This window comes from Amaranthus tricolor, chromosome 2 (genome assembly GCF_026212465.1).
Source record: "Amaranthus tricolor cultivar Red isolate AtriRed21 chromosome 2, ASM2621246v1, whole genome shotgun sequence".
Lineage (NCBI taxonomy): Eukaryota > Viridiplantae > Streptophyta > Magnoliopsida > Caryophyllales > Amaranthaceae > Amaranthus > Amaranthus tricolor.
The window spans coordinates 39711806-39736865 of NC_080048.1; the positions used below are offsets into that span (position 1 = coordinate 39711806).

A 25060-nucleotide genomic window follows, 5' to 3' on the forward strand; every position below is an offset into this window, starting at 1 on the left:
GAAAGTAGACATTAAGAATAATATAAATAAGCATTAAAAATACAGAAAATATACATTAATCTTTAATCAATTGAGCTTGAAATACGTTTTTCAAGAGACTAGCTGTAAGCCATTTATCAAAACATTAAACACCCCCTAAATTGATGTTGGCCATAGTCCATAGAGTTAGAATCAAATAACCCGTTTATAAAACTCAAATCAAAGTACCAAGATAGTATTTACATACAGATAAGAATCAAATTAACCCTACCCAATGTATTATATATATTCAATATTCAACTGAACATCCGAATTTACCCTCTAAATTTCTAAACCTAATAAAGTTCATTGTTTGAAAAGGGAAAAAATATCTAAGGAAGTAAATTTTGCGAGTAGTGGAGAAAACCTTGCTACTGTTTTTGTTTCATTCATTGAATAGAAATGCACCTAATTGTGTGAGTAATGGAGGACCTTTCACTCTCAAAGTGACTTTTTCTTCATAAAACTATAGCAAAAGAAAACAACAGGTGCAAGAAGATAAAAGATAAAGGCATAGAGGCAAAGGCAAAGAGGGATGATGGTGGGGAAGGTTTTGGGTTCTATTGCTTATGTATTGTCTTAGCATGTCCCCCCCACCCTACACAATTTCTCTCTCATCGTTCCCATCCATCCCTTTCTACCTTATAAATAAATACGGAAAAAGACTTTCGACACTCTTGTTAGGAGGATAAAGAGCATGATAGTAGAGGGTAAGAAGAGTCGAGAAAGACCTAAAGAATTTGGAATGAACAAATAAAAGTTGACTTGCATGAATTAAACCTCTCTAAGGACCTGACCAGGGATAAGGGTAGGTGGAGGCGCCTTATCCATGTTTTAGACTATTGATTCTCCCTTCGATTACTTGTCGGTGTTCTTGTTCTCTGGCTTTTATTCGGTGCTAATACTATTATTATTGTTTTCTTTTTCGTCTTTAATTGTTTTTTTAATTTATTTTATTATATCCATATGCATTCTATATTTATCTTATGTCTAAGGGTCACGCTTGTGTTTGATAAGATGCAGACTTACGGAGTTCGCTTCAGCTGCACTCGGCCCCATTAGTTGCAGAATCTTATCTTATTCTTTCTCGAGTCGGAGGACTCTATGGCTACGCTCTTCTTTATGGGTATGAGTTACCGCCGTTCTTACCTCCTCAGACCCTAGTCATAGTTTTCTATGGGTGGGATACACTGGATATGATGACGATGATAATATATCATTGTAATAAATTTGTTATTGAAACCTTACCCGAGATGAGTTGACTGCACGTAAATCCGATAATGTCTGATCCTAAAACCAATAATAGGAGTAGCACATAAAGTTCATATGTTAGTCAAGCTCTCTTTAGTTTTTCGATGTGGGATTACATGTCAATTATTTTTTCCAACACTCCACGTGATAAATTTGTTATTGGTCTTGTTCAAAATTAACAACACTCCACATGGGATGGATTTACTGTACACAAACTCCATGAGGTCCATCGTAAAACCAATTGTTAATCAACCAGTCTCCTCAAAGACCGTTTTTTTTAGAGACGTCTCTCAGGCCCAACCCATTAAAGTTTAATTAAACTAAAAGATAATAATAGGCTAATCACTTAGCGATAGTCTTTCAAAAAGATCGTCCTAGAGACCGTCTTTCATAAGAATTTGTGATTGTTAATAGAAATTAAGAACAGTCCATCAAGCTTATATGCTAGTCAATCTGTCTTTAACTATATAATGTAAGATCACATATAATTTATTTTCTGATTGTTTGTGATATGAGTTTGATTCACATTCGTATTTTAATTTCCTACTCTCTTTCTTAATAGGGGATTACTACCTTTAGCATGGAATTCAAACAGATAGCCATGAATAAAAATGCACTATATTTTCTTAGGGCAACTTATTTTACATGTATTTATTAAATTTTAGCTAAAAAACAATTACTTTTATGAATCTATTTTTTAGTAAGGATAGACCCGAGAGAAGGAGAGGGTTCGAAAAAGGAGTAACGAAAACAAATATAAATTCCTTCTGAGAAAAGTAATACATACTTTAACTAAGTTAAGTCTCGATTTTTTACTCCTTTATACTTTTAAAGTTGCTAAATTAAAATTAAAATGAGATTTTTCGGGACAACATAAATACAACAGGATTGATCAGATAATTAAACAAATATTACATCCATTATGAAATACTTATATCTGATTGTGACATAGTATGTAGAAAAATATCACTATTATGAAGAAATATAAACTAGTATTTCTCTAAATAGAGGCTTAAATTAAGAGAATATGTACGATTAGACACCTTATACATGATTGGAACTGTTGTTTATTAACAGTCCATGTAATCAAAACCCACTTGCCCACAATGCCCTCTTTTGCCTTTTTGCTCCTGTTCTGTTCTTTCTATGCATTTGTCTATATCTTCTGCATCAGTTAATCTGCTAACTTCTGCTGCTGTCACTGTTCTTCCTGCTCTCTCTTCTTACCACTCCAAATGGGTTTGCAGGAATCATAATTTGAACTTTTGGGTACCATTTGATTCCCTTTATTTTTCTTTTTTCAAAGTCTTTTCCAAAATCCCCATTAATTTTCTCTCCCTTAGAATTTGTTACCTCTCAAAAATGAAGCCTTTTCCTTGATTTGATCTCATTACCACAATTTTAATGTTATTGTAAAGTGGTTTACTTTATCTCCCCCTTATATTTTCTGGGTATCTCTCAAAAAATGAAGATTTTCCTTGATTTGATTTCATTAATACAATTTGTAAATTGTAATGTTATATTAAATTTGTCACTTTCTTAGTATCTTTTAATAATTAGAAAAAAGAAAAAAAAGAAAAACCTCACTTATTGTTTCTTCTTGGAATTTATACTAGATATTATTTGGTGGGGTTTTAGTTTTTTTTGTGTGTGTTTTGCTTTTTTGTGTATTTTGAATGTTATATTAATTTAGTATTAAGTTTGATATATTGGGAATTTTTTGTGGGTTGTTGTTTCATGGAAATTGATTTGAATCATGAAGTGAGTGAGGGGGAAAAGATTGCATTTTGCAATGGGGAATGTGAAAAAGGTGGTCATGGTCATGGTTCTTCATCATCTTCTTCATGTTCTTCAAATTCATCACCAAATTGTGTTACTTCTTACATGGAGCTATGGCATGCTTGTGCTGGCCCACTTACTTCCTTACCCAAGGAAGGGGATGTGGTTGCTTATTTCCCTCAAGGTCACTTGGAACAAGCTTTTGCATCTTCCTCTTTTTACACTTCCATGGACTTTCCTACCTATGATCTCCCTCCCCAAATCTATTGCAAAGTTGCAAATATCCAACTTCTTGTAAGTTTTTACAAGTTTGTGATTTGTTTAAAATAATTATAATGATTCGTCAAATCATGTGCACTTGTATGTGAATTTGTGGATGATATTATTACTAACAACTCGTCTTTTATGAGACCATCTTACCGTAATACGGACACATGTAATTAGCCTAAAACTGTAAGTGATCAGTTCAACACACTAAATGTACGTAGGTCTACCCATTTAAAAATTTGTGTATTACTAATAAAAATAAGGTTGCGTACTTTTGACCGTAAGACGGTCAATATAATTAGCCTATTTCTCTACTGGTCACTTTAAAATTGTTCACTTTAGCACACAAAATGTACATGCCACATGGGTCAGTCCAGTAGTGCGATTGAGATTGTCTCTATCATAAAGCCATTGAATGGCAATGGGGTAATAGAATGTCGTTGCTGTAGTGATTTATTAAATATGCAACACATTTGTTAATAAATTATTTAGTTTGGTATATATTTTCATTTCTTTTTATATTGAACTTTTGAATAGGCTAATAAGGAAAATGATGAGGTGTACACACAGCTGACTCTATTGCCTTTGCCAGAGGTATATTTTTCTTTTTCAAGTATTTTTATTTAATCAATGCATTTTGTTTTTATTTTCATGTTTGGAATCTTTGTCTTGTTAATGGAGTATATGTTTAATGATTGAACTGGATATATTGTTTACATTTTCATGATTGAATTTATGCTGGTTTAAACTTGAGCTATACAATACTGTAAATGATAGAGGTAGTGATAGAGTATGTTCACTGTTGTTTAGTTGGTTGGGACTAATTTTGGAAGCAAAGAAGTAGAGGGACTAGATGGGGAAGAAGATGGTACGGAAATTCTCCCGAAATCAACACCTCACATGTTCTGTAAGACACTTACGGCTTCTGATACTAGCACTCATGGTGGATTTTCTGTGCCTCGCCATGCTGCAGAAGACTGCTTTCCACCTTTGGTATGATTTGCTTCCGTGTGAGGATATTCCATTTCGGTTCAAACCTTTTGCTTTGTTTCTTGCTTATGATGCCTTTTCCGATTAATTCGCTAGTTAGTTCGCCTTTTGAATTCGTGATTCGCTCAAAAAGGTTCAAAATAGCCTAAAACGAGCCATAATTGGCTTTTTCCGATTCGCGATTCGCGAGGTGATTAGCGAATCATGTGACACTAGTTGTGCTTATGATATAGGACTATAAGATACAACGCCCCTCTCAAGAGTTGGTTGCTACTGACTTACATGGAGTGAAGTGGAAGTTTCGACACATTTACCGTGGTATATGAACAACTACAAGTAGTACATTTTTGGGATAGTGTTTATTAGATATGAGGTATCAATAATGCTTTTAAATTGTTTCAGGTCAGCCTAGACGACATCTGCTGACGACAGGTTGGAGCAATTTTGTGAGCCAAAAGAAACTTGTTTCTGGTGATGCTGTGCTCTTCTTGAGGTATCTGCCCACAGAAATTTCTATCTATGTAAATCAATTTTTTGTTTTATTATACTTGTGTCTAAAAATAAAAAGTGTATATTCCTACAAGGGTGTGATATTTGCACCAATGATTTGATTATCAGGTACTGTTGGAAAAATAACCCACATGAGATCCCACATCGAACAATTAGAGGGAACTTGACTAACATATTAGCTTGATGGGCTACTCCTCCTATAACTAATTGGTTTTAGGATAGAACCTTATCAGGTTTATATGCAGCCAACTCTCTTCTTATGCGGCTACAAGATCCATTAACAATATCTATCAGGTACATCTTTCCAATGTTAGATGGAAAGAAGGGACGTATTTTATGAATATATATATGCTCTCGTAAATAAGTTAAACTAATCCATGTTCATGCTAAAGTAAAACTTTTTGTTGAATATAAGTATTTTGCACTATGGAAGATGTTTTTATGTCCAAAAGTTTTAGCATCGGAATGTGAGATACTCGAGAACTACTGTAATGTTACTCTGAAACATAGAATAATATGCTGTTATGCCGCAGCAATTAAAGTTTTTGTTTGACTATTTCATTATTTGGTGCTTAAGTGAGTAAATGAATTTTTAAAGGGGTGAAGATGGAGAGTTGAGACTTGGCTTAAGAAGAGCTCTACGGCCCAAAATTGGTCTTCCTGATTCTGTGATCGGCAAGCAAAGTATGTATCCCAATGTTCTTTCTGCAGTGGCTAATGCAATATCGACTAAGGTCACGTTCCCCGTCTTCTGCAGCCCAAGGTATGGCATCTTTTAGTCATCTAAACCTGCATCTTGAAAGTATGTCTTTACTATAGGTTATCACTTGTACACTAGATTGTATCCCAAGGTATGGAAGGTAAATCATGAATTGATCAAAAAACTTGATGATTTGATGCACTTAGCTGCAGTCGGCTAACCTATCAATGTTTAAATTAAACCTACGGAAAGAAAAGGGCAAAAGATGGATGATATTTGAACACATTCACCCTAGAAATGTTCAATTTGCCCTTTTGAGCTTGAAATAAGTAAATAATGTAAGAATACTCCTATAAAAAAGGTGAGAAATTGTTAACGGACTTTTCTTGGATATGTGTTTTGGGCTCCCATATATTTATTCAATTCCTCCAATGCCTTTATGTGGTCCCACCTAAGCAGAGTTCGGAAGATTGGATTTATGTAACCTTACCTTTATTAGTGATATTATAAAGGTTGTTTCCTATTGATTCTTTGAAACATACATCATCTACAACTTGACATTATAAACTAGTGCTGATTATTTAATGAACCAAATTTAGTCCAGTATAATCTGATATGCAAAAACTTTAATCTTTTGCCCATCAAAGTATGGGACATTCGAGCACCAAATAATACAACCAAAATTTATGTTTTGGGGATATATTAAAGTGTCAAACTTCGTCAACACAGTGAGTGAGGTATGTAGGTTTCGCAATGTGAGACTCTAAGGCTCATACGTAGTGGTTCTAAATTATGACGTAGAATCCTCTCCACTTTATGTAGAAAGTGGATGGTCTATTACTTGTCGTATATCAAGAATTGAGTCATGTATGAACAATAGGGCCTAGAGCATTAGTTGCTAAATGAGATATCATAATCTAACTATAGAGAATGGAGGAAAGGTAATAACAACATGAGAATGAATGATATTATGGGAATAAAAGGCGGAAACATTTGATACTCATTAATCATTAATTTTGAATTTCATTGCATTAACTTTTTAGATTCCTCTTTTTCATAACTATCCACTTACGTGAAATTGCTGAAGTCAAAGCTAAAGCATCTTCATATGACGGGTTTGGATCAGTGAACAATTTATAAAAAGACATAAGGCACAAACTAAGGTGATTGCAGTCTTGGAGCCTACGTGCAAAGTGTATGGCCTGATGTGTGCAACTCACTGAAGTGAGGCGCTAAAAATTCAGATAAGTTTTCGTGAGAAAAATATACTTTGAATAAAACAACTCAAGCTACACCTTTTATGCCTCTAACGTACCCTTTTTGGAACTTTAGGTAAGCCTTGTTGTAATTCCTCACCTTGTTATATAAGGATGTTGGGCCTTGAGCCTTAGCATTTTAGCAGTTAGCAGCTAGGCGCTTTTGAGGCATGCTTTTTTGAAACATTGTACATGATCTCCCCCCCCACCCCCCCTTCCGGAAAAAGAATTGTCTTTAAGATTGTTACGAAAACTCTCTTATTCAACTCTCTTTTTTGATGATAGCAATATTGACCAAGTCCCTTCATTTCCTTCCATGAGTTGCACCCTATCATCTATGTTATATTTGGTCTTCCTCAGGCCCTTGGTTCCTTTTCTAGGCTATGTCGGTCCAGTTCAACACTCCACTTTAAGTAAAGATCTTCTTGTCACTATTGCACTTGCTGTTTATTTTTCATTTTATTTGCAACATTTGCTACTCCCAACTTCCTTCATATTTGTCTTTGAATCGAATCCAAGCACTAAGAATATTCTCATAAATCTAGTTGGACATACATGTCTCGAATCTCGAGTCTTGGCTGCATTCTTTTTACAATACAATAATTTCTTTTGAGATGCCCAACGTCTTCTATAATAAAACAGACACCATGGTTGTGCTTTTTAGTTTTTAAGGTACACTACATTGCACAAACATCTTTGTTTCCCATCTACGGTGGCGTAATTCACCAACGATCTTATGAGCCACATCATGGTAAACCTCTCATCACCTTTGGAAAAATTGAGCCTAAATAGTTGAAACACTCATTTGAAGGTAATTCTTTATCCACTAATTTGCATTCGATGACCCATGTGGCCATGTATTAACCAATGCAATAATTCACAAGAAATATCTTGTAAATTGATCATTGCAACCAGTGAGTCCCCAAATATGAATACTCAAAGCACAATCTCGATATGATGAAGACATACAAAGTTTTACCCCTAAAAATGTCTTTTACTCATTTTCTTATCGTTTACTAGAATTCTGGTCCTTATCCAACAATACAATTCTCCATATACTTAGAATTCATTCGTCTTTGTCTTCTATCGACCCTCTTATAAATATCGTTTAGCTGTCTTATTTATTGCTCTGACCAAAAGCACGTGGGGTTGTCAAAATTCTTGTTTAACTTCTAGCTAGAATGTATTGCAGTTAGTTGGTGTTGGACTTTTGCTCCTTAGCCATTTTTATTTTCCCTTTGATATTTTAGTGAATAGATTATCTAGAGATTATAGCATACAATATTGTAAAGAGACCAACTCAATTAAAAGTTTAAACTTATGGTTGAACCCACGATATGTCATATACTCTATTAGCTCCCTTACACAAGAACCCTCACAAGAAAGCCGTTTGGACTAGAAGTGTGGATGCAACGCATGTCCTCCTCATACATGGTGTTAAATATACTACTTGAAATGAGGAGTTATATACTTAAATGAGATTCAAACATGTAACCGTTTGGTCATGTTGACATCTTGATAGAATACATAATATATCATAGGGTTTTTAATCATAAGTTTAAACTTTTGGTTGAGTTGGTCTCTGAACTTAGTATCACAGGTCACAGCCAAAGGTTTATTGATCCTTGATTATAAAAAAATTCTTTTCCCTCCCCCTCTTCTTCATGGGTTTTGGTAGTGATAGCAAGCGTCCTATTCAATTTATTCATGATGCTTTCTCCATATGTTATTTGCATTCACCTTAAGCTCCATGATATGATATATACTTTATCTGATATTGGCTATCTTTATGTGCAAAGTTATAGTGGTTTGGCAAATGAGTTGAATATCTCTCTTGACTTCAATGATTATTTCATTGTACATAAGTACGTAACTAGAAGGTGAAATGCAGGGCTAGCCATCCAGAGTTTGTTGTACCATACCAAAGTTATATTAAAAGTATTACCAATCTGATATATACTGGAACAAGATTCAAGATGAGATTCGAAGTAGATGACTCTCCTGAAAGAAGGTGCATTAACTTTAAACATCATGTGCTCGAACTATCTCTTCTCAAACTAACTAACAGCTAAAACGGTATCTTCTAGGTGCAGCGGCGTTGTTATCGGTGTCAATGACATAGATCCCTATAAATGGCCTAACTCAAAATGGAGATGCTTAATGGTGAGTTTAACACATACTATCCTCCGTATTTTAATACTTGCAACCCATTACTTTGGCACACTAATTGAGGAATAAATTATACATGATATATGGACAATTTAATCAATATATATCAACCCATGATAACTTGATTCCTTTCTCTAATCAGTGGTTATGTTTTTTAGTTCATATGTCAATAAATTAACCCATATAATAGCAAATCGAAAAGACGAATTATAGTCGGTTTTGAACTGTTTTTTGGGTCATTTTCGGACATAGCTTATGTTTGTGTGTTCCAATCAATGTCAAGTGATTTGTTAATCTCTTGTCGAATCGTAAAATCGTAAATAACAAATCAAAAAAGACGAATTATAGTCGGTTTTGGATTGTTTTGGGGTCATTTTGAGCAAATTACGAATTTATAAGGCGAATTAGCTGACGAATTATGTTGACCTGGTTCCAATTAAGCATCACATATTTTCATATAGAATCTAAGATAATGTACTTTCAACATATTACAGGTGAGATGGGACAAAGATATTGTCAGTGATCAACAAGAACGGGTTTCTCCCTGGGAGATTGATCCTTCCGTGTCTCTCCCTTCACTGAGCATCCAATCTTCTCCCCGGATAAAAAAACTCCGAACTGGTTCGCCAACCAGTCCGTCCAATGCTGTCAATTGTACTAACTCTCTGCAAGCTGATCCTGATTAGTATATTGGAATTCTATAAATCTGTAGTCACCCATGTATTTTTTTTTTCGTGGCAGCCGGTGGGCTGGGAATTTTGGACTTCGAGGAATCTGTCAGATCCTCCAAGGTCTTGCAAGGTCAAGAAAATGTTCGTTTTGTTTCACCTGCCTATGGATGTGGCACGGTAAGCTGTTTGCTGGACAAGCAACCAGGAGTAGCTAACCAGCATAGTCTCGTATCGACTAATATACCTAAAATAAAGGCGAGCGAGTTTAGATCACTGGCTCAACCAATGACTTACACGGGAATTTTGGAATCAAACAGATTCCCGAGGGTCTTGCAAGGTCAAGAAATCTGTCCGTTGAGAACTTTGACGAGTAAAATGAACTTCCATCCGGGAGCTTTGGTTAAGCCCGGTATTGCAACCACTTGTTATAACTTATATCATGGATCGAAAACCAGTTTCTATCCTCTAGCTTCCGAAGGTGCAAGAAACATGCATTTTCCGTTTAATGTTTACGATCCCGATCAAGATTCTGTGATGGTTTCTTACAAAAGTACAATTGCGAAAGAGAATTCGGCGTTCTGTTCATCTCGTTACCAGAGTAATGTTCTTGGGGCGGAAGCTCTAAAGCTTAATGTCCCAAATGAACACAAACCTTCCGAGAATGCATATGTGCTTAATTCATTAAATACGGCTCTTATAGTTCCGAAAGATGTTCCTAATAAAGGTCCTAGACCTAGTTGTAAAAAACTATTTGGGTTCCCATTGGAGCGGGAAACTTCAGGCACGAACTCTGACATTTCAAGTCGGAGTTGCACAAAGGTTCGGTTTTTTGTTCTATCGTTTTTGATAAACTTTACGATCTATTCTTCTGATTTGACTGAAAATGTTATTGAAAGGTTCACAAGCAAGGCAGCTTGGTTGGAAGAGCGATCGATCTCTCCAAATTGAAGAGTTACGCGGATTTTATATATGAACTTGAAAAGCTGTTTGGCATGGAAGGACTTCTACATGATCCTGCAAAGGGATGGAGAATACTCTATACTGACAAGGAAAATGATGTTATGGTTGTGGGAGATGATCCTTGGAAGTAAGTTCATTCACGAACGCTCTTACCTTTTGTTTTGGGTGTGGTTCACTTATGGGGCATTTGGTTAGTGGTATTAGAAGTTGGTAGTGGGTGAGTTTTAGTGTTAATTTTCATAAAGTGTATTATGTCATTTTCATGGTATTGAAGCTCTGATCCTCGGTGTCGATTCTGACATTTTAAGGGCCTTAAACAAAATAAAAAAAATAAGCCCTTTTTTTTGAGGATCGAATTTGATTTTAATGGGTGTTTAGCAAAAGTTAAGTCATAATTTTACAAGCTGTGTTCTACGTCCTACATGACAACATTGCTGAATTAAGGTATTTGGCCCTTTTCTAGCTCTGGCTCCTAGGCAATTGTCTACCTAGCGGCCCTACCTCGGTCATGTGCTTTTCTTCACAATTTGGATTGCTACTTAGTACAGCATTTGCAATTGGTAATGGATACCACTTTTCCAATAGGTAATGGATGGAAATAAATTTTGTGAAGAAATATGAATGATTAGAATAGGACAATCATAGTCATTAACCTTGTTTAGTAGATTTTCTAACTAAATTACATTAAATTTTCAGAATAACTCTGATATGAACTTGGTGCACAATACTTATTTTTTTGTGCACCATCCCGTAACCGAATTTTCACTAGCCTATACTCTTTAGTTTTCACTCTCCACTCCACTAACTCCCGCTTTCTAGCTTATACTCCCTAAGTTCAAGATCGATGAACTCTATTATAGTGTGCACTAAGTCCATATAAGACACTGCGACCATTTAATACCAATAACTAAACGGGCCGTTACGTCATATTATCATAAAAGTAAATATTTTTTCTGGAACCGAGTCATCAAATGTATTGACATATTACGAACTTTGTGGCAGTGAGTTTTGTGATATGGTGTCAAAAATCCACATTCACACTCGAGAAGAGGCGGAGAAGATGACGATGGGTATAGCGACCGAAGATAACCAAAGCTGTCTCGAGGAAGCACTAGGCACGCTTGATGTATCCAAGTCTTCATCTGTCGGTCAACCAGATTCTTCTCCTACTCAGGCAAGAGCGTGAATTCTTGTCGTTCTACTTAATCTCCGAAGATTCATGAGTTAGCTCGGTTTTAGTTGATCTGAAACTCGGTTTCTCATCCAATGGTCCGTGTTGATAGTCTGTCAAAACTATATCTATTTGCTGTCAAACTTGGTTTTTAACTATATATGTACCTGTGAAACCTAAGACTTGCTTGTTTATGGTGTATTGTAGTATTGTTGGTAGGGATGGATATGGGTCGGATCTAAGCCGGGTCCAGTTAGACCCAGATCCAGACCCAATTTGTTGGTTCAATGTACGTGGTAGGAGGAAAAATAAAACAGAATTTGTTCCTCTTCAGATTAAAATGTGTACCATGGGTAATGGGTATGTTTAGTGTTGATGTGTTGGAATTTCCTATAACAATTGGCTGCACTTACGATATGTCTAATTGCTGGTACTAAATGATGGTAAAAAGAATAATTAATAGTGTAAATTTTTTATGAAATGTATCACGTCATTTTCATGGTAATCAGGTAACGAAACTTTGAGTGTAAAAGTTTTTTTCTTCATAATTTTTCATTACCATTAACACTGCCCCTCCAAACGGTAATGTATTGGAATGAATTTTCGAAAAAAATTAGATAATTGAAGTAAAATAAGTATGATTGATTGACCATTGTACTATTCAAGAAATTTTTCTGTTAAAATGACTAATTTTTTTATTATTCACTATTTAATACTGACAAACAAATGAATTTTTGAAATATAATGACCTTATTTTCGAGAGAAACGAAGATGTCGATCAAGATGCAACGAATCGAATTCAAGAGGGACGACTCATAGAGAGGAGCGATAGATTTATTAGAGGTGTCCCACTTAAGTTGAAGGTAAAGTTTAACTATAGTATCATATAACATCGTTAGTTGAAATACATATGCATAGATGAATGATGCATACCTTAATGATAGAGTTTAAAATGACGATATTATGAAGTCTTAAAATTTCGAACTCGGAAGACAAAGATGAAAAAAAGCGTTTAAATTATTCTAATTATGTGCAAATACACGAAAATAGAACAGTTACAAAAGTATTTACATTGATAAAATGTTGGATTGGGATGAATGGAGAAGACACATTGGTATCTCAATCTCCATATCGACGTGTTTTTATTCATATGGTAGAAACATTTAAAATTAAGACTTTGACATTATTGTTATATAAGACTACCAGAAATAATGCAATCAAAAGTTCTAAATTTTAACTTCCATATTGAGATACTTGGCAATGATTTGTACATTTCTATTACCAATTAAAGGTTCAGGCTCAGGTAAATTGTAAATCTGTGAGCAAAACCCTAGGCGGGAACACTACAGAGCAGAAGATGGACGCGAGGCCACCGGAATCGAGAGCATCCTACTAACGCTTCGTTCTTGAACGCCCATCAATTATCATTGTTCCTTGAACAGTTCACGACCAATGATCATTCTCCTTATCTCGCTGGTTCCTGCCCCAATCTCGTATAATTTGGCATCCCGAAGAAGTCGCCCTGTTGGATACTCGTTTACATAACCGTTACCTCCCAGACATTGTATGGCCTGCAAAATGAAAATAACACATGAAGTTGTAAAAGGAGAAAATGGCGCTGAAATCTAATTCAAATTTTAGTTTTAAAAGGTGTGAAGCGCTCTACGGTGCTAAGATCTCTAGAACCTTGGCTCTAGGCGCTCAGAAACAACGAAAAATAATTAAATAAAGCTCCAAAAAAACTCAAAAGGAGAAAAAGTATATTTGGAGAATCAAATGGGGTCGTTTTGAGACTAAGATCAAAAGGTGCTCAAAGACACTCTCGAGACACTCGACTTAAGCGCTATAAAGCACTTTGAGGCGCTCGCCTTATAATTCGCCTCACCCAGCCCTATCAAAGCGACCAACCAATTGCTCGCCCAAAGTGGTAGCCTTACACGCTCCTAGGCAACCTTTTTGGAATTAAGCTTCATACGTTATAACGATCATGTCCCCTTTTAATGTAACGTGGCTGGATTAGGATTTTCCATTAGTAAAACATTCCTCCCCTTCAACGGGAATGGGTATAAATTTCGACAAGCAATCAATATACCAAGTCATCATCTCTACGGAATAGCAATCAATAATGAGAGTAAATGATGAATTATATTTCTTTTGGCAATCAAGATGCACTTGCGAGTCACGATACCTTTTTCTTGACGGAAGGAGTACTTTGTAACCACTGTCACATGATTCACTAATCTCCTTGCGAATCGCGAATCAAAAACTCAAATTATGGTTGGTTTTGGGCTATTGGGTCATTTTGAGCGAATTCAAAAAACGAATTAACTGTAAATTACGTTACACTGTTTGTAACTAACAAGCAAGCCATAATATTCACATCCATCTAACCACCAAGACACACCTTAGTAACCATTCAAGCACCTTAGTGCTATGTTTGGGTAGGAGGAAATAGAGGGAAAAGAAGAGAACGGAAATGGAGTATAAGGTATCTATTGTTTTTCCTCTCCCTACTTCGGTTATTTGCTACTATTTGCCCTATTGAAAAATTTAAAAGTAACAACGTATGGTACACCGAGGTTTTGATTTCATTGCTCGAAATATCGGCTTCAACGATTCTCATAGCATTTTAGTTCACAATATAATACAGCCATGAGCGGTGCCTTTTTTTACGCCATATTTTATTAATTTGCCGATATAAAAAAAAGTTGTATCAGCACTTGGGACTTGGAAGCAACCAGTGTTACACTAACAATATCGAGAATCAAAGATGTCGGAGATTCAAACACCCATGAGAAAAGCTTTTTACCTGTAGGGCAACTTGAGTAGCCCTTTCGGCAGCACAAAGAATGACCCCAGCACAGTCCTGCAAGCATTTATACAAGAAGAAAAAAACAAATATCAAATGCTTGAAATGTCGGAAGGAAAAAAAATAGAAATAGTAAAAATTGATACCACCGGGCACCGGCAGAGTTTATCAGGTCGGCCAAAAAGGTGTGATAATGCGCGTAAGAGGGGAAAACCAAAACGATAAGAGATGCAAGATGCAACTCCTATGGTTTAAAAGCATTCCGAATAGTGTATAATACCATCTACATCATATTGGTCCTTTTTATAAGAAAACATTTTTGGTAAAAGACCAAAATTTATGTTTATTTTTTTCTAAGAATTTCAATGATAAATTTTTTTAAAAAAAAACTTGACCTGGGTTAACCCCAACCTGACACAATTTGACTCGGAACTGACAACCCAAATGACCCGACTCGAAATCCCACGCCCGCTCGTTTGACAGGTCTGCATGTGTCTCATATTCCCATGGCATTAAAGTTCCAAATCGAAACCGAACTTTTGTAATTTTAGAATGTCCTGGAATGTTCGTATCTAAATTTGGGAAGTTTCGTTGCAAAGCGATACCAAAACTTGTTCACTTATCTGTCTCTGCAATTTTCATTCCTCCTTATCAGTGTCACAGGATTCCAAATCTTTTCGCAAATTGAAAATCGCAAAAAGCAATTTATGGTCCGTTTTAGGCTATTTTTGGGCCATTTTGAGCGAATCACTAATTCAAAAAGCGAATTATGTTGCACTGCTCCTTACAGATGCTTAAAAGTAAATTTCAGCTTAGTTGTGGGATGAAAAAAGTTTGTTTACAAACCTTTGGGTTAACTTTTCCTCCGTCACAGTCTCTTGCCACAGAGTACACGTACGATCTGTAGAAATCAAAACAACATTCAAAGATGTATTTTTTCTAACTATATTCCCATTTCTCACTGCTCATGCAAATGGAAAATAATAATTTTTTTAAACTTACCTCGATGACTGCAGGGCAGTATACATGTCCGCGATCTTTCCCTGTATCAAGAAGCAACGTATGTCTTATAATACTCACAAACTACAAATTTTTTTGTGCATCCCGGTGTGATACCCCAGGTTGAGCTTTAAAAAAGATCGATAGAATACCCATATGAACAAAGTGCATCTACTTTTCAAGGGAACCTATTTGCTAAGTTAAGCGTGCTTGGTTGGGACTAGGGAGCAATCTTAGAACAGGTCACCTCCTGAGAAGTTTTCTCAAGTGTGCACGAGTGAGGCCAAAGTGCGCCGAAAGGACTTGTGTTGGTCTGTGGGGTTAGTCTACAGTCTCCATGGATAGTCACCGGCAGCCTGGTAGGGTCGGAGTGTTACACCCGGAATCCGCCAAGGTACATTACTTGTTTTGAAAAGTACACGTGTGTACTTTTAAACGACCTTGTGTCTTGACGAAGCACTCTTTGGTAGTGCACAAAATAATTTCCACAAGCAAAGTGCTGGACATCATATGGGTAGGAAAATCAATTTAAGACTCAGGACAGACAGAAACCTGTATGAACTGAAATTCACCAATTGGACGCCCAAACTGTTCCCTCTGCCGAACATAAGGAAGTACGATATCAAGGCAAGCTTGCATAATACCAAGAGGGCCAGACGCTAGAACAAGTCGCTCCAAGTCCAGCCCTGACATCATAACATATACCCCTGGAAGAGATATCATAGAGAATCGTTAGCAAGCATGCAAGAGGAACGAATATTTAAAAATTGATGTACAACGACTACAAGTTTCAAAACAACTAGACCAATGTCACATGATTCATTAATTTCCTCGTGAACCGCGAATCAGAATAAGCGAATTATTGTCGGTTTTAGGCTATTTATTCGTCATTTTGAGCGAACCGCGAATTTGAAAAGCGAATTAGCGGCAAATTAAGTAACTTTGAACCAGAAAAAACCATCACAGAAGTTTCCTTTTTCATGTTCGCCATAAGTAGTCCAAAGCCCAGATACAAGATTGAGTATTTTCACCTTTTCCTTCTTCCCCAAGCACGTTTTCCCGAGGAACAAAACAATTCTCAAAAACAAGTTCACATCTGCAAGGAATTTCACAACACAACGATAAAAAGCATTAATACAAAAATATATTCGAGATTAAAATATGTATATGAACCTCCAAGAAGTTCATGGAATACATACGTGTCACTTCCTCGCATTCCCAGTTTGTCTAATTTTTGGGCTGTACTGAACCTGCAGTCATGTAAAAGAGGAAGAAATGAATTTCGAAAAGACCGAGATGTATAAAAATACAATTCAAAGATTCTTAATACTATGAACTCTCCTAGATTTCTTATTACAATATCACATTATTCACAAATCTCTCCGCGAATCGCGCATTGAAAAAAGCAAACTATGGTCGGTTCTACGCTTTTTTTTTCAACAATTTTAAGCGAATCCAAAATTCAAAAGGTGAATTAGCTGGCGAATGATTCGGAAAAATCATTATATGCATTTCTTCGAAGAATCTTATATTGATAGTTAATACTACATAATAAGCATGGTTTCTTTTCCTTAGAAGCGAAAAAGGCTTGGTGAGAATCATTCACAGGATCTCGGGGAACCTAGATGCTTTATCAATCGTTCCTTCACCAAAATTAAATGTCAAATTGAATTTTGGTTGATCAATAAGAACAAGGAAGAACGAGTTGATATTCTGGAAGATGGTCGACATTCTCCGATGATTAATGGAACTATAAAATGCGATAAAGGAAACTTAATCTATCCCAAAAGTACAGTAATAATTGCTAACAAAGAAAATGGATGTCTGCCATTACGTACCCCGCCATTCCTTTTTCAATGATGAAGGCAGTAATTCCTTTGGAGTGCGCAGTCATGTCTGTTTTTGCATAAACAATCTGCTCGGACAAAATATCTCATTATTAAAAAGATAGAAAACAAAAGTCAAAAACAAAGCACATAATTTGGAATTAATTCCGTTTCCTGAATGGCTAATCCATAACCAGAAATTGCAGTTCGCTCTACCGCATGAGCAGCATGAGTGACGGCCACCCCGGCCTAAAAAATTAATATATCCGATTTTGAATTAAATATTTAAAAATATAATATTTTTAGCAACACAGGTAAATCTTCATATAATCTATGTCAATAATTTTTCATAATTAATGACAATTCATTTGCTTGATAATGACTACTTGTTTGATACTTATTGATTTTGGGTTTCTAACTAGTAGAAAATGTTCGGTATTTTTTTCATTGATGATTGATAATTATTCAATCTAGGTAACTAAGTAGTGCTATTCCTATAAAAAAGTAGTGCTATTATAATTTTGTTGTATTTTCCTCTTTAATTAAATTAATTGAACAAATCCGTACTCTGTTTAACAAAAATAAAATATCAATTTTTAATTTCACAAAAATATAGACATACATATTTGTACTCAAAAAACTCAAATTTCTTTCACTGAGGGCCCTTAAAAGTTCGGAGACGGCCCTAAGCAATTGCAAGTGTCATGCTTCTTTACAAATAAAAAAAGAAAATGACGCTCAAATGTGTACGATTACACACATACACATGTGTGCGTGTATGTATGAGTTGCATATAACAGACAGACATTCACACAGACTGAATGTACACACACACACCCTCGAGAAAAAGGCTAAATGCATTTGAGTATGAGTTGATGAAAAAGTACACACCAGTGTTTCTGCAATTGGGCCGTTTGTGCACCACATTTTGTTCCCATTTAGCACATAGCCGTCATCAACACGATCAGCTCTACATTTCATGCTAACAACATCTGAACCAGCTGCAAAAACTCAACAAGGAAGAGAAATAAGGGAAAATGATCAAATTAATAACAAGGACTTCTAGTAATTATGATGTAGATGTATTTATAGTGCAAAAATACGGTTTCGGTTACGGCTGCGGAACAGATATCGCAGTCAATACGGATAATGTCGAGGACAATGTGGCCTATCGTTCGGTTAAGGTAAACTCAAAAACCTTTAAGATACGGTCGTGACACTATAATGCAGGCTTGTTTTTGCACTATGGACGGAAGTGCCCATCAATAAGAAACGGAAAGAAAGAGTACAAAAAACCATACCATTTGGTTCACTCATTGCCAAAGCTCCAACATGCTCCCCACTGATAAGCTTCATGCGTAGCAAACATTAAGTGTGTCAAAACAATGTTTCAAGAATAGCAATCCTTTATAAAATTCTAGCATGGTTGCTTTGGAACAATTAGGAGATTCCTTAGAAAAAATACGGGGTTTGGCGACAACATGCTACTGGGTCGTGGTCCCGCTTATCAGTTCAAATCAATCTTGACGTAGTTGTAGATCTAATCCATTGATTTGCAATTTTCAAAGTAGGTAACGAATTAACCCATTGATGTTAGGCTACGCAGCCTTGCATCGAAAAAAGTGGGCTACAACAAAAAATAAAAATGCATAATGCATTCACAAAGAGGACGTTCCTCCTTCCACATTGTATTATGAAAACGAGACAACGGCAAAACCTCACATGACCTTTAAAAAAAGAGTTAAGTGTTCCCTTTATTCCCAGAAACAAGGTATAGCAGAAGCGAATAGAATTACTAAGTTTAGACCCGTAGCTCGAGATTTAAGAACTAACACACTGATGACATAGTAAACAATTTGATAGACTTATACCTTCCGCAAGTATTTCTGCTTCTGAGGGGGATTCCCATTTCTCACCTGAAAATCACCAAAGTTTCCTGATAAAGAAGCGTAACGTATGTGTAACATACTCTATAAATTTCTTAAGTTGATTCACCAAGAATGAACCCGAAGAATAAGAAAGTAGAGAGTGAAAAGGCTAGGCAATGTTGCCTTTGTCATTAGGCACTCCATAGGAAAAATAATGATTTACAAGGCCATTTAATACGAAAAAAATTTCTTAGCGAAAACTTTAAGAGAGGAGTATACTTAATTTCTCAATACTAGGACTTACTAGCTGATTAATACAAAGATTAGAGTGAGCTCCATACGAAAGGCCTACGGAACCGGAAGCACGACTGATTTCTTCCATTGCAATACAATGGTATAGATAACCAAGGCCAAGTCCACCATACTCCTCTGCAACCCCAAAAAATATGGAACCGATTCAACTCTATTAATATGATAACATCATAAAGACTTTGAAATTGCTTTAGAAAAGCTAATGAATTAAAAGTAAATCAAAAAGAAACTTAATGCATTTTCCTTACATTTGTCGAAGTTTGAAAATAAATTGTCAAGAGAACATCAATTTTTTTCATTTTTCACACCCATAGTACGGTTTCTGTTGGTGCCTTTATTTAATTGTTTAAAAAATTGATAATTGCTATATATGTTAGAACATCTATAGGCGAATAATAACACTTATACGATGAAGGGAGTAAGATGATCGATGCCTTGATCCCATTACAAATACTACTCCATCCATTTCGATTTGTTTGTTACACTTTGACCAATAAGCTCTTATAGTTTGGTCATAGTATGACAAACAAACTGAAACAATAAAGGGAGTAGCATAGCATTCAATATATGAAGCACTTTCTTTTAACATTAACAAAGTCAATGCTTCTACTGCTATGCAATTCTTTGGTCTATTTGGTTGGAAAGGAATAGACAAATTTTTAATGATCAATTCTTACTGTTGGAAATTATATGGGAGAAAGCTAAATGATCTTTGTAGGAGTAATAGGGAGAATGTAATGTACATTTTAGATAATCTCATTTGGGATTTCTCATCCCTAAAGTACAGTATCCCATTAATATATTTTTCTTAATTACAAAAAACAAAGTCAATGCAAAAAATATAATAACACCAAATTTTAAAGCATTTAAAAGGGTTCTTGTCGTTTTCGATAAGGAGGTACTAAAAATAATTTAGATATAAAAGTTCAACATGTATCCTTTTCAAGGGTTCACACCTCATTATGTATCAAATGGATACATTTGGCATCCACATATAAATAGAATGTGACCAGAGACATGATGTATGAAGCCTTATCCCTCCATATGCAAAAATATAGTCTCCCTTTGAGCGCAACTTATTAAATTATGAGAATTAAGAAACGAATTAAATTTAATTGAAGTACTCCAACTAAATCATACGTGAAAAACTGTCTTATCTCGACAATATTTGCTTTAATATGAAAGAATTATTCCGTTGCAATCATAATAAAAATAATTAATTGTTATTCTAAACATTAGTCCAATTTGAAAGAGCTAAAGCCTCAAGTACCTATAGATAAACAATGTATTGGTTTCAAAATGTTCCAAAATCGCAACGGAGACATTCTAACATTAGGTGAGCGTTAGCTAGCTAATGACAGAATCCAAATTCAGACTGAAGACCTAAAACAACTATAGCATCCGATATTTTCCAATTCATCGTGCAGATAGAGGTAATCTAAGCTTGTGCTTAAAACAATTCCTTCCAAATTGCAAATAATCATCAGGGGAATAAGTTTGATAAATTGTTTTACTTTTTGAGATGAATGGTAGGCTCTATAACTTACAAAAGCTAGATTAAGGTCATCGAAGAGCCGGTGACGACCCTAATTAAGCCAAGCCCCATTACTGACACATGAGTTAGCAAATGCTACTTTATCACCAAATCTTGTATGAGACCGTGTCACCGTGAGACGAGCCCATACAATAACATATTTCTACTTCAGATTGTAAGCAATCACTTTTAAGTTTATAAGTGATCATTCTAAGACTATAAAAAGTAATCACGCTACAACTGTAAGTGGATAACTTTAAAACAATAAGTGTACATTGGGTCAGCCCAATAGAGCTGGTCTCGTGAGATCGTCTCTTTTGAGAATTTGTGCTACTTTATTACATTCATGAAAGCATAAAGAAAATGAAAAGCTATCAAAAGCTTGGGCAATATGAATGGCATCAATATCATCATAAATACTGATATACATTAAACACTATGTTACTTGGACTTGGGTACTGATATCAGGTACGTGTCCAAGTGTTGGATACAACTAAATATTCAATATTCAATTTTAAGTCTAAAATGAAGTGTTTAAGTGTCATAATGAAGAGTCCGAGTAACCCAGATTCAAGGTTTTACTGATTTAGTCAAAGGCATAATAAGCAGAAAATATAAAACTCAAGAGACCTGGTGCTGTAATTCCATGAAGATTGAAGTCCCCCATGAGTTTCCATAGATTTACATCCTATACGAAATCAATCAGCCAGCTTATATTAATTGATAATTAATTAATGGAGTAATAATTAAATTAAAACATAATAGTGTCAATACCAACCTTGGGGAAGTAATTTGTTTTATCAATTTTTTCAGCATGAGGAGCAATGTTTTCTTGGGCAAATTGAACAACACTTTCCTTGAACTGTATATATAACAAAAAGAAACCAACTTTAGACTCCCAATTATTATTTTTCATTTAAAGAATGACCCATAAAATTTAATACTTATTTTGAATAGATAAAAATGCATTTTTTATGGCCAAATTGATCAAAAACCAAAGCAATTGCAACAATTTATCTTAAAATATAACAAAAGGAAACCAACTTTGAACCCCCAATTACCATATTTCATTAAAAATGAACCATAAAATTTAAGAATTATTTTGAATAGCTAAAAATGCATTGTTTATATGGCCAAAAAGATCAAAACAATGGCAAAACAGAAATCAAATAACCCCCTCTTAATACCCACCCAAAAAAAAAAGAAAAAAAAGGGGAAATATAACAAAAAGAAACCAACTTTGAACCCCCCCCCCCCCCCCCCCCCCCCCCCCCCCCAATTACCATATTTCACTAAAAATGATCCAAAAAGTTTAAGAAATTATTTGAATAGCTAAAAAATGCATTCTTTATATGGCCAAAAAGAACAAAACAATGGAAAATCAGAAATTAGTTAACCCCCTCTTAATACACACCCAATAAAAAGAAAAAAGGGGGAAATATAACAAAAAGAGACTAACTTTAAACCCCAATTACCATATTTCATACCAAAAAATGACCCATAAAAATTATCTTGAATTGCTAAAATTGCATTCTTTGTATTGCCAAAATGATCAAAACAATGTCAAATTAAACAGCCCCTTTTAAAACCCACAAAAAAATAAAAAAGAAAAAAAAAAGATGATTAATGGGAAAATAAGGAGAAAATAAACCTGATTCTGAGTATCATCAAAGAGAAGGGAGGTAGAATAAGGAAAATGAATTAAATTTCTCCATAAAAATACAGAGGAAATACTCTTTCTTGCTGTGAATAATCTCTGCATGTTCTTCAATCTTCACACTTTGATAGAAGAAGAATCTGAAAACCAAGGAGTTGGAAGTGGAAAGTTGAGTGAAGGAACTTCAAACTGACTTACAAATTAAGGGCATTTTTAGGTGTCAATTTTAAAAGTACTTAAAATCAGAAGTCACAAGTCATTTTAAATATAGGAAATATGGAGTATGTTTATTGACATTCTTCATTCCTATCTCAATTCCCAATGGGCATCATAGTTTAATGTATAAGTGCCAAGTTGGACTCCTAATCCAATTTGATCATATCTTATACAAATGATTTATTAGTATTTCTCTTGAACTTATAAGAATATGACTAAATGTATATTAATGTAAAATCTTAATAAATTCATTACAAAGTATATTTTTAAAAGGAAAATTTGTTAAAAATTACTTTTTAAAATAGGTTTTTTGTAAAAAAAAGTTTTTTATTTTAAAAAAAATTATCATAAATAAAACAACTATTTATTCCTTCTTTCCTACAATAATACTAATTTTTAATTAACTATGAATAATAGGAACTTTTAATATTAATTCCCTCTAGCATCCAAACAGATCACCCCACCTACTATATAGGTAAGTGGTTAGATTGATTTTTTTTAATTTAAATTTTCTTTTTTTATTTGCCCAAATGACCATCTTCTTAAGAGATTAAAGGTAACTTTGAATACATTGTGGTAAGAGTTGAGACTATCCATGGTTAATTAAAAGTTAATATTTTATAGAAAAATCAGTAAAAAAGTGTATTGTTTGCGATATTTTCCCTTTTGTTCAAAACTATGTATTAAAATACATTGTTTGTCAACAACTACCAACTAATATATTCTGACAAACAAATAAAACTTTATTGGTATTCTTTGACAAACAAATGTACTTTAATATTTACCTAGTAAAACATATGAAATCTATTAGTTGATACCCCTTTAACAAACAAATATATTTTAGTAGGTAGTTTTTGATTTAAAAAAGATATGTTCTAACAAATAAAGTGAGTTTTTGTAAGTAGTTTTTGACAATTATTCCTTAATAATTAACCGAAAAGTGCTCATAGAGGTCAAGCACTCAAACCCTTTTGGGCTTTGAAAAAGATTCATCGTTATGCAACTTTACAAAAATAAATAGGAATTTTAGAAAAATTTGAGCGAAAAAATAAAAAAAATTAATCAAATAAGCGAAATTCTAAACATTTCCCAAAAGTAAGCGTCTGAACCCCAAAGCTGTGCTTTGGAGCTGTTCGCAGTTACTAACTGCGAACAGCTATAAAAGACAAACTAGCTGTTCGCAGTTGGTAACTGCGAACAGTTCAAAAAACACAAAATAGTTGTTCGCAGTTAGACTGCGAACAGCAAAAAGACAAAATATCTGTTCGCAGTTACTAACTGCGAACAGAAAAGAAAGAAAAAAAAAAAAAAAAAAAAAAATTTCCTGTTCGCAGTTAGTAACTGCGAACAGCTATTTTGTCTTTTTTGACCTGTTCGCAGTTACTAACTGCGAACAGCTCCAAAGCACAGATTTGGAGTTTGGACGCTTACTTTTGGGAAAAGTTTAAAAAATCGCTTATTTGATTATTTTTTTTTATTTTTTCGCTCAACTTTTTCAAATTTTCAATAAATAGCTCAAATATATCACGAGTCATTTTACTATACTATATTTCCGTATAATTTAAAGTCAAAGAATTATAAATCTTTAATTTTATCGTCAAAGGACATTAGGGATGACAATGGGTCGGACTCAGCTCGGATTATACATAATCCAACTTTGCTCCGGATTTCAGTCGAACTTTTTTTTTCAGTCCACCTCCACTCGGAGTCGGATTATGCATACTCCAAGTTTGCCCCGACTCGAACTCTCGGACCTCCAACGGAGTCGGATACGGAGTCGGATACGGAGTCAGATTATTATCAAACTTTATCGCTGTAATATTGTACTAATGATTTAAAGCATACGAAGTTAACAAAATATATTTTTCAAATACAATTTAACAAAAAAATATGTACTTTGAATTCAAGTTTAACATGAGAAATATTCCTAATACTACAATTTAACAAAATTTTCTTGCATTTTGATTTGGCGTATTTTATTTCTCTTGATCTGATTTGTCGTATTTTGATTGATTGATCTAAATAAAAATACCAAGTAGTTTTTCAAAATCGAAGGAAACAAAATATTGGGTTAAAAGTCAAATTCAAAGTCGGAGT

At 34.6% G+C, this 25060-nt stretch overlaps 2 protein-coding genes across 4 annotated transcripts; one reads left to right on the forward strand and one right to left on the reverse strand.

Annotated features, from left to right (window-relative positions):
• Positions 1–2368: 2368 nt before the first annotated feature.
• LOC130806009 (auxin response factor 4) lies at positions 2369–12138 on the forward strand. Of its 3 annotated transcripts, none has more exons than XM_057670894.1 (12): positions 2369–3342; positions 3853–3909; positions 4126–4308; positions 4539–4623; positions 4708–4798; positions 5414–5578; positions 8663–8782; positions 8859–8934; positions 9435–9594; positions 9682–10430; positions 10508–10698; positions 11574–12138. In XM_057670894.1, the coding sequence occupies exons 1-12, from the start codon at positions 3007–3009 to the stop codon at positions 11755–11757; spliced, it is 2397 nt and encodes a 798-aa protein (XP_057526877.1). In that variant the 5' UTR covers positions 2369–3006; the 3' UTR covers positions 11758–12138. The 3 variants fall into 3 exon arrangements, with proteins under 3 accessions (XP_057526877.1, XP_057526879.1, XP_057526878.1); XM_057670896.1 differs by having other exon boundaries at positions 2382–2538; XM_057670895.1 differs by having other exon boundaries at positions 2396–3342; positions 8865–8934.
• A 569-nt stretch (positions 12139–12707) lies between these two features.
• On the reverse strand, positions 12708–23068 carry LOC130806010 (isovaleryl-CoA dehydrogenase, mitochondrial). Its single transcript, XM_057670897.1, has 15 exons — positions 22742–23068; positions 21869–21952; positions 21721–21778; positions 19549–19673; positions 19248–19292; positions 18678–18726; positions 18268–18377; positions 17389–17465; positions 16750–16800; positions 16582–16646; positions 16103–16257; positions 15554–15594; positions 15398–15452; positions 14552–14608; positions 12708–13313 (listed from the first exon to the last, which is right to left on the reverse strand). The coding sequence occupies exons 1-15, from the start codon at positions 22850–22852 to the stop codon at positions 13167–13169; spliced, it is 1230 nt and encodes a 409-aa protein (XP_057526880.1). The 5' UTR covers positions 22853–23068; the 3' UTR covers positions 12708–13166.
• Between the last annotated feature and the right edge of the window lie 1992 nt (positions 23069–25060).